General features: G+C 30.6%; 1 protein-coding gene across 3 annotated transcripts; it reads left to right on the plus strand.

Annotated features, from left to right (window-relative positions):
* Positions 1–581: 581 nt before the first annotated feature.
* LOC108467843 (uncharacterized) lies at positions 582–4,379 on the plus strand. Of its 3 annotated transcripts, none has more exons than XM_017768647.2 (5): positions 582–1,007; positions 1,117–1,420; positions 2,673–2,771; positions 3,267–3,426; positions 3,709–4,379. In XM_017768647.2, exons 1-5 carry the CDS (start codon positions 816–818, stop codon positions 4,175–4,177), a joined length of 1,224 nt encoding a protein of 407 aa, XP_017624136.1. In that variant the 5' UTR covers positions 582–815; the 3' UTR covers positions 4,178–4,379. The 3 variants fall into 3 exon arrangements, with proteins under 3 accessions (XP_017624136.1, XP_017624137.1, XP_017624138.1); XM_017768648.2 differs by having other exon boundaries at positions 2,724–2,771; XM_017768649.2 differs by lacking the exon at positions 2,673–2,771.
* Positions 4,380–11,199: the final 6,820 nt, after the last annotated feature.

An 11,199-nucleotide genomic window follows, 5' to 3' on the forward strand; every position in this document is an offset into this window, starting at 1 on the left:
AGTATTGCGTTCCCTTATTATATACATAATTTACTAATGATTTTCCAAAATATTTAAAACTGTTAGTGGTTACTAATTTTGTTTTCAGTTAGACATCTCCATATAAACACTACAAATATTGTTATGGACATATCAAAGTCTATTTAATTTATTTGAAATCTAAATAAAATATTTAAATCCAAATTTTAAAAATATATTAAATTAATATAATTTAAAACTTATATAAAATATTTAAATCCCAATTTTAAAAATGTTTTAAAATAGATTTAATTTTCTATTTATTTTCAATTTTAGAAGTAAATATAAAATTCTATATGTTTAATATATTACACGAAATTATTTAATATGTTTCTAAATTGTAATTTTAAAACTTTTTAAAATAATTATAAAAGAAATATTTTAAATAATATTTTAATTTTAATATGTTTTCAATACACATAAAATTCTATTTATTTGCAATCTTTCAGAAGTAAATATAAAATTCTGTATTTTTAATATATATAATGGTCGGTGGGTAAGTATATTAGATTTTTTTATTAACGATTAACGCTTTTGAATTTAATATAAAGAGGATCCATGCTCACCAAATTATTTAACCATGTGTTACAGATTATGTTAACCCTTTAGAAATGTTGATAGTAACTTGTCACAGATTTTCTTTTTTCAGAGCCTCCTTTTTAAGTGATTAATAGAATTCCAACGGAATCCGTAAATTCTCTATCTCATAAGCGTCTCTTTTTTGTTCTCTGGGCCAGAAAAAAATTTAAAAGCCTCTTCCTCTTTTCTTCCCGAAAAGAAAATTGGATTTCATTTTCATGGCGATGGCCTCCTTTGCAATCTCCATATTTTCATTAGCAACTGTTGCTCCTACTTGCAAAAACTATAGACCATTTCTCTCTCAAACCACTTACTCTTTTAAAGCCATTTCCATTCGAGCTTCCTCTACTTCCCTGGATTACTCGACACCCTCTTCTGTCAATGAACAAAAAGCCCTCAAACCAACTAAGGTAAATGACGTCTCTGCTTAATTGACATCACGGACTTTTGTCTTTTTTTCTTAGTTAAACCTTTCCTTTTCATATTTTTTTTATTTTAGTTTGTTGTATGATCATTCAGACAAATTATTGGGAATGGAAGTTCAAGGATAACGTAATTGACGTGTACTATGAAGAGCATGAGCATGAAAGAACTGGTCCCCAGAAGAATATACTTATGATTCCAACAATATCAGATGTAAGCACTGTGGAAGAGTGGAGAGGTGTTGCTAAAGACATTTTGGAACGGTCTGGTAAACTCAATTTGCGAGCAACTATTGTTGATTGGCCTGGATTGGGGTTCTCTAGCAGGCCAAAGATGGATTATGATGCTGACGTGATGGAAAATTTCGTTGTCGACTTTATTAACGAGATAAGTTCCTCAGGTGGATACTTAGACCCTTTGTTTCTTTTGTATTTTTTTGTTCAGTTTTGTGCTTTTTTTTTTTTAAATTGCCTCGATTGTGTTTGATGATTTGCTTGAATGACTTTAGACCTCGTGTTTTTATTAACGAGATAAGTTCCCAGGTGGATACTTGAACTTTTTCTTTTATATTGTTTATTTAGTTTGATGCTTATTTTTAGATATGAACTTTCTTTAGTTGCCTTGATTTTGTTTGATGATTTGATTGAATGGCTTCTTACCTTGTGCGGCTCGTGTTTTGCCGGGGTTGAATCGTCAATTTCATATCTCTTTGATGTTCATATTCCTATTGTGATTTATGAATGCTCTTTTCTAGATTAAGTCCACGGATCTGATCACTTGTTCAAATCCAAATACTTAATCCAAGACTTGGGGTTGAACAATAATATTATGAACAAATATTTGATATATTGTTAGTGAAATTTAAAAATTCCACAAGTAGAGTTGAGGTGATGACATATATAAGGTATAGTAAAAATTAAAAGGAAATAATATTAGTATGATCAGACAACTGAAATAACTAAGAGAGGATGAATTGACCTTTAAAAATATGCGGAAATAAAAGAACAAAGTAATAAACAATGAATACAAGAATTTAGATGGTTCGGCCGCAATTTCTTACTCCACCATCTTAACTTTCCACAAAATAAAACAATGAACACTCGATGTCCCGATGTAGTCTGGGGGATTCTGGTGATCTAGCGGACCGGGTCTAAAATCCCCACCTACAATTATATATAAACTTTTATTTCTATATAAATAATTAATCTATTCCATATTACAGTTTCAACATTAAAAATCATTTTAAGTTATCCATATTTAAAACATAATAATAAATAATAAATAAATAATAATATTTTTCACCATTTATATTTTAAAAATATAATATGGTGGGTTTGACAGGTTTAGGCTACTTGTTTACAAATATTAACTAGTCTGAACAGAATAAGACCCATATTTCAAATTTAACTGGGTTTGGGCAAATATGAATAGGATGATTTTGTGTTTAAACTTATCCCAACCCCATACAGCTTGGCCCATGGTTACCTTAAGCCTGTCTATGTAAACTTTTCATTCTCCATTGTGTATGAAAATTCCTTGGGAAACTATTTTGCAGTTGGACTGTTATATTCTATGTTACTTGAATTTGGATATGAATGTTGGATATGGGTATGTGTTAGGGTGGTCAAATTTCTCCTATTTTTTTCATGTAGTTGGAGGATCTTTTGTGATCATATTCCTCGTATCTATGTGTGGAACATTAGGATTGAACATGGGTACTTCCACAAAAATGAAGAGTTTGAGCAGCATAGGTAATATCTGAGGTCAAAAGTTATTTTGACTTTCTTTTTTAATCAACGTTTTGTGTCTCCCCTCTTCTAAAATGTTCTTCAGTGATGATTGACCTTCTTGCAATGTCATCGTCATTTTCTTGGAGTAATTTTTTGGTACAATTGTGATTTAAACCTAGGTTATTCCTGAGAATGTAAACACCCAATCAATAGGCCACAATTTAGGATTCATTTTCTTGAAGTATTTGTATGTGACATATGCGATTGACACATCCAGAGATATGATCTCCAAGAACTCTCTAAATGTATGAAAAATATTCAAAACAATTTAAATACATCTCTTTTGGATACATACTCATATCAAATTCTCACTCCTGAACCCAAGTAGCATAGGTTTCTAATATGGTACATTTTGTCTTCACTTGCATCATTTAACAGATATTCCGAGAAAGTATTGCTAGACATCTAATTAGGAGGCAATATAGCTTGTTCACAATTTTTCTGCAATTGAAACAGAGAATGATTTGTTGGTCTTTGGAGGTGGTCATGCTGCCACAATAGTGGTTCGGGCAGCAAAAAAGGGGTTGGTGAAGCCGAAAGCTATTGCTGCAGTCGCTCCAACATGGGCTGGTCCCTTGCCTATCGTGTTTGGTCGAGATTCCAGTATGCAAACTAGGTAAATCCGAATGATATCTCACCTTTGCTGGTTACGGACAGCTGTTTGCTGGCCTTAAGCAGCAATTATGCTGTGCTAGATTGTGTGAAGTTTAATGGAGGCTGATGTGTAAGATGTCATTTCACTCCTTTGTGACAAAGCTTTATTTTACATCTCTTTACAAATGTTTTCGAACAAGCGTTGACTCTGAGCCTCAATGTGCCATTTTTATATGATTGCTTTCAAAATTCTCCTATAAATATTAAGCCACAATCTTTCATCTTTGTCCCATGTAATTATCAGATATGGGCTGTTGAGGGGCATCTTAAGAACCCCAGGAGCTGGTTGGATGATGTATAATATGCTTGTGAGCAATGAGGGGGCAATTCAATCCCAGTACAAGTCTCATGTGTATGCAAATCCTCAAAATGTGACTCCAGCATTTGTTCAAAGCAGATACAAGTTAACGACAGAGAAAGGATCCCGATACGTTCCCGCTGCTTTCTTGACTGGTCTCCTCGACCCTGTTAACTCCCGTGATGAGTTCCTTGAACTCTTTTCTGGTTTGGAGGGGAAAATCCCCATTCTGGTCGTGTCAACTGAGGGATCTCCGAAGAGATCAAAAGCAGAGATGGAAGCTCTCAGGGAAGCAAGAGGAGTCAGCAAGTTTGTTAAGGTTGCTGGTGCTCTTTTACCACATGAAGAGTACCCTTCCATGGTGGCCGAGGAGCTTTACAAGTTTTTGCAAGAGAATTTCGAAGTCAATGCTTAAAGCCCTTCATGCTGGACTTTCCAAGTAACAGGGTATAATTTTTTTTCCCACAACAATATGACTATGATACTCAAATACTATAGCTTGTGATAAATAAGACAGGGTATAATTATGACACGTTTTGTATTTTATCATTTTGTAATTGTGTGTTTAAAAAATATATATAGTTTTATTTATATAAATTTTGATTAAATTATAAAAATTCATATATTGCAACCTCTCCATTTGAGTAAAATTAATATTATACGTTAATTATTAAATCAAATGTTTTATTATTACGAAAAATATTTTCACGCTATGGGCAAAATGCAATTGTAATTTATTATATATAATTGTAAAAAGGGTAAAAATAATATTGGTAAAATGTTTACATATTAAGGTTAATAAATTATTCATTTCTCCCTATTGTAATTTTTTTATAAATTATTTAACTATAACATAATTAATTAAAATTAGAAAAATATATTATGAAAAGAAAAATAAATAAAATGTTATATTCATAATTAATTGTCTTGGAAAAGTTAATTTAATTGATAAGTGATAAAAGCAACATGTTTTATTCTCATTTTTAAAGCTTTTTTGGATGATTATTCAATGTAAAATAATGCATTTTATGCTCATAATCTATAAATTCATGTTTTTATACTTAGGAGAGTATTTGGGAGAAAAAGCAGCGAAAAACGATCAAAAATAAAAAAATCAAAGCAAGTTTCAGGAGCCACACTGGTTGGGCACGCGGCTGTGTGAGCCACATGAGATGCCACACGGCCATGTGCCAGATTTTGTGGAAATCGCGATCTGCACTCCAAACACGCGGAAAAATATAATTTTTAGGTTTTTCGGGCATTCTAAGACCTATATATACTAAATATGAGAAGAGATGAGTGAGCTGTCATAGAATATTGAAGAAAACAACTTAAAGAACACCATTGAAACCGACTCCGAAGCAAATTTTCATCAAAATTGAAGATCTCCTTTTGATTTCTTTGAAGTTTATTATGAGTTTTTTTATTTTTTCTGGTTATACAGTCTTTAGAATGTTTTTATTTGCATTTATGAACTAATTTTCTAAATACCTGAAGGAGATGAATCCTATGATGAATTTTGTCTTTTTATTTCTATTTTACGCAATAAATACTTGAATCTTATTCTCAATTATGTGTTCTTAATTCTTGGTTTAATATTTCCGGACTATTAATCCATGTCTGTTGTGCTTAGATTAGAGGAGAAAAAAATCATTGTTTAAGAGTAAATCTAGCACAATTGAGTGGAATTGCATGCAATCCTCAAAATAGATCTACCAGATTAGAATCAAATTTAATAGGGCAATCGGTAGATCGATTTAATGAGATAATAGATGTTTTAATTAGAAAGAAATTTCAATTAATCAAGCTAGAATTAGTTCCTCTTACTCTTGAAAGAGATATTAGCATAATTTAAAGATTTCTACGAATCAAGATACTAAGTAAAGAAATTGTTTAATTTCGATTGATAATGGCAAATGAAATCTAGGTGGATTCTTTACTGGGTATTATTTCGCTACTTGGTTGTTAATTGTTTGTTTTCCTGATTCATTCTTTGTCGTGTTCTTTAGTTAATTAATTTAGTTAATTTTAGTTTTAATCAATCACTCAAATTTGTCGATTAAATAATAGAAAGATGGTAATTACTAGTATTTTTTAGTCTTCGTGAGAACGATATATTTGCTCACCGTAGTTATACTATTAATTGATAGGTGCATATGCTATAGTCAAATTTTTAGTTGATTTATGGCTGCAGTCATTAATTTCTATTATAAGTTTTGTTATTTATTTATTTATAATAAACTATACCACTTCAGTTGAAAGCGATTCCTGTATGCGACATTTTTTTCATCTCAAATATATATATTTTAAATCAGGATATTCGTCAAATTTTCGCTCATTGTGCAAGAACCTTAATTTTATATAGGGCAAACTTGAAAACCCTCTTATCTTTTAACTCCAAGAGAATTTTGGTGTTTGTACTAGTCGAGGTTGGACTTATTTTCCTTTTGTCTTGGAATGAATCTCTTTTACTTAATATACATATATGTATATAATATTTGGAACATGAGTAAAAGAAAAAATTTATTCTCATATATAACTTGCCAAATACATCACAGACTATTAATATCATACACCAAACACGATCCTTTATTTTATTTTATTTTTTCATTTTCTCCACATAGAAAGATACAAATAATACAAATATTTTGACAAGCCTTCACTTTCATTCCATTCACCTGCAACAGAAAAATATATAAATTTATATCAGAAAATGGTATCAAAACTTTTGTATCCATTTTACCTGCTATTAACTATTTTTTTATAGTTAAGACGTATTAAAATAAAATAAATTAAAATTTTCGTGATAACTTCAAATAACATATTCGTTCTCGACATAAAAAAAAAGAAATACTATTTATTAGAATTAAATTTCAAAATCATAATTCCTCTACGGTCCTAAATTTGCTATCATCTAGGAAATGTTGTTTGTCTAATCATTTTTTCTATTCCATGCTTAATCAACAATATAACTCCAAGCATATAATAAAATTTTAATTAATGCTATAAAAGGTCATCAAAATTTTAATTTTTTTAATAAAGGACAAAAAATATTTTGCAGTATTTTCAAGTGGCGTGACAAGACAGAATATGAAAGCGCAGTGTTATAGAAGACATTTTTACCTTCTCTCTTAACAAATAATCTATTTTCTTAATTTTCAAAAATTTAAACTAAAACCCTTAATTTTTTTTAAAATCCGCGCTTTCATCTATATGACGTAAAATCTAAAGATAACTACTTCAAAGATAATTTATTAAAATCTAAAAATTAAAATATAAAAATGTTATAATATGAAATCTTAAAAATTAGAAAAATGATCAAAAAATGTTTGGCTTCAACATATTATTACGATAATCGTCAACATTATAAGGCCCTTTTAAAAAAAAAGAAAAGAAAAGAAAAAAGAAAGTCAATTAGCCTTTTAATAGCACTCTATATGAAAGGCGATTTCCTTTTAACATGTTTTCTTCATGGATGGTTTAATGTTGGTGTTTTCGATGCATGTGGCTTCCGTTTGGATTCTATTCCAAGCTTATTTGGTTTCCTTTGGGGTAAATTACAAGAATGATGATCCTTTTTCTTCAACCATTTATAAAATTTTTAATTTAATCACTAAAATTTTTGAAATTAAAATTTTAATAATCTTACCATTAAATTCATAACAGAAGTTTGACATAGCCTTTTCTTTATTAGCTTAATATTAATTTTAGCCCTTCACTGTAACATTTCAAAAATGTTGATATGATAAAAATTTTATTAAATAAATTACAATTAATTGAATCAAATTGAATTGAATTAGCTTAAGGAGTTAATAACGGTAATAAAATATAACTAGAAATTTTCTTACAAGTACTACATTGAAAATTGTATAAAATATGAGGGACTAGAGGTGAAAAAATTTCCAACTAGTATGAAGGGATTAAACTTGAAATTAGCTCATGAAAACTACGTAACTTTTTTAACCAAATAAGCACAAATTTCTTTCATGATTAAGCAAATTGGAAGTGGGAAACGTGGTTTTAAAGATTCAATGGATGATGACTTTACACCTCATGTATGCTTCCTTAACTAGCAATTAAAGGGAAAAGGTTAGTTTCATTGCTAGATTTCGGCTATTGTGAAAGAGAAATAAGCTAATGTGTGGAATAAAAGTGGGGTGATTAGTGAAATACTTGCTTAAGCACTTAGCCTTTACACGTTCTTCTTTCATTCACTTAACCCACCATGAAGGAAGCTAAAGGGTTTAGAAACAAAAATTGCCCATTCGGTGGGAGAAGAACGGAAAGATGAAAGAAATTAACAAGAAGTTGTCATACACGAACAAGGCTGGAGAAAAAAGACCTTAGTTGACCTTCAAGAGTTTTAGTGAGGGTACCTTCAACTAAGGGAAGTCGGCTGGATTTTGATGTTTTGTAGCCTAAACAAAATGTTAATTACAAGTAAAAATTAATTATAAAAAAATTATATCTTAAATTAGTGTGGTGTCTTAATGATACCATATTAAGGTAGGATTATTTGATAGCTATGTTTGCAAAAATGCCTTAGTAAATATATTGTTAGGATCGATCTGATTAAGCAACGAATAAGTAAAAAATAGCAGAAGAAATTAAGCAATTGAACACACAAATTTAACGTGGAAAAACTCCTCCAAAGAGCATAAAAAACCATGGGTAAAGATAATTTTACGATAATGGTAAAAGAACGAAGAGTACAAAAGATAGAGATAAAAAACTAAACCCCGAAACTCAAAAACAAAGAACCCTCAAAATGTAAACATTAAATTCTCCAAAAGTGTTATGAGTTCTAAACTTTAATGGGTGTATTTTCTAAGGTTGTAAAAGAGCCTATTTATAGGCTAAATTCATAGGTCAAATAGTAATAAAATAATCTAAACTAATTAGATTTTGACTGAAACAAATAAATAGAGTTTAACTAGGAGGTTATCTCTCAAATTTGATTGAAATATGAGGCATACTCAACATATATTAATTTGTTGGATATTATTGAATTAACAAGATTGAAGTATTAATCATGACAATAAAAATGATAAATATTAAATGGACAAATTATAATATGTATTACTAGAAATGTTTTTTGTGCTATCAAAAATTTTGTGTACAAATACGAATAATCAATTTGGGTTAGAATGTTTAAATCTATGTATCGATAAATGACATGTGTTATCTTATACTTGATTATAATAATGGTTGAACTATATTGTAGTGAATTAAATTATATTATCCTTCGTACATTCCATGAAAGTTAGCAAGGTATAGTGGGCATGCCATAGGGTATACCACGCTATTGATATGTTATATGTTATTACATGTTAGCGTTTCACACTTGAGAGTATCATTCATATGTTGCGCTTTGCACATTGGTGCATAGATGGTTTTAAGTTGTGTGTTAATGCGCACTGGAGTATTGTTTATATATTGTGCTTATTTCTATGGTTCTATTTTATCGTGGTCTACAGGGATGGTATCCATGTACCTAGCTTAAGTGTCCACCTTGTATATGAAAGGTTAAAATGTGCTCAGATTAATAAAAAGATTAAATATTTTCCTGAATTGAATATTAAATAAATAATGAGTTTGCTACATTGATAAAAATGTTTAATTGTGATTGTTGGTTAGTTTAGTTCATGGTTAATAAATGAATATATATATTTTTATACCTTATGGTTATGCTTATGCTTATATTTTGTTTAGTTATATTATATGTTACTTGTTAGAAGTTGTTGAAAAATATGACACTGGAAATTTTGTGCCAATAGGGTGCCCACTCCTTAGCCACCAAACTATGAGAAGACAATTTCCATATTTGAAGTGTTGACAATTTATTGAACGTCTTATATGGGGATATGCTAATTATATGGATGATATCTAGCCCATTATGTAATATCATATCACTTGGGGAAATCATATATTAGAGTGGATTGAATCGAATGACCTAAGTCAATCCCTTGGATATTAGACTTTGAATTGAATTGAAACTCTATTTGCTGAGCTACAAAAAGTCTATAAGTAACACCCCTAACTCATATCTGTCGCCGAATTAGGGTTACGGAGCATTACCGCTATCGAAACATTTAAACTTAATGTCATTCAATAACATAAACATATCATTAATCAATCATACATATAGATATCATCTCTAAATCCAGCCCTCGAGGTCTTAAAAATACATTGGAAACAAATTAGAACCAATTTGAAATCATTTGGGGAGTCCAGGAAAAAGATTCACAAAAGGGTCACACGGCCGTCTGGTTACCGTGTCTCGTGTCTCGAGCCGTGTGCCTCACACGGCTGAGACAAACGTATGTGTCTTAGGCCGTGTAACCTTCGAACTAGGTGCAAATGGTCGTGTCATATGCTTGTGTGCCAAGCCTGTGCTAAGCCGTGTAACTCACTAACTTACATACAAAGGAACTTTCAGATGACACACGGCTGTGTTGCCAGGCCGTGTGCCACACACGGTTGAGACACACGCCAATGTCTCAGGCCATGTGGACCCAAAATGAACCTTAAACAACAAGTTTACTAATTCAAGCTTACTTGGAACCTAAGTAAACCATTTACCAGCCAAAAGACCTAATCAAAGTGACCTTAAACCAACTAAAAACATGCTAAATCATCTGTCTAACATTCAACCAATATGCCACTCATAAGCACCTCAAACATATACAACTAATACTTACTTAAATATGCCAAAAATTACCAAAAATTCATGCATCATATCTTATTCCATATTAAGCTTAAAAACACAACATAATTGACCATTCTCAGTCCAACACTTTGTACCAAGATGCTTTATACATCTACCATTAAAAAGTGTTCCAAAAAGACTTACCTAGTCATGCATCAAAAATCCATTACCATTCATTATCAACAAGCATAAACATAACAACTTTAACATTCACATATTCACCAAAACATCATAATACCAAGGACTTCTCTTATTACATGCCACTTTAACCAACTACAAACAAGTACCAAAATGACTACCAAGATCATAATGATAGTATGTGAGCTTCCGAGCCGATCCAATCAAAGCAACGATTCCAAGAGTCCTAATCAAACTAATAAGCACAAAGGAGCTTAGTAAGTTCAATAAGTAAACTCATTTGCTATCAAATACCAAATTTCTAATGGATGTTAACTTTTATTACACCGGCAATAAGCCTGCTAGGCACAAAGCCTGAATAACAATATAATTTGACACTTAAACATCATTCCATAATAGAATTTAAAGATTTAAATCACTAACAAGGTATTTAATTCAACTAAAAATAAATATAAAACAAACTTACAAGACTAATTTGTAATAATCGCAAAGCATAGAAACTACTCCGAAATCTTTCCTTTTCCACGATCATTAACCCGCTCGTGATCTAAAACAATAGTTTCATTCAATTGAGTACTTCTAAACATCAA

This window comes from Gossypium arboreum, chromosome 8 (assembly GCF_025698485.1).
Source record: "Gossypium arboreum isolate Shixiya-1 chromosome 8, ASM2569848v2, whole genome shotgun sequence".
NCBI classification, from domain to species: Eukaryota; Viridiplantae; Streptophyta; class Magnoliopsida; order Malvales; family Malvaceae; genus Gossypium; species Gossypium arboreum.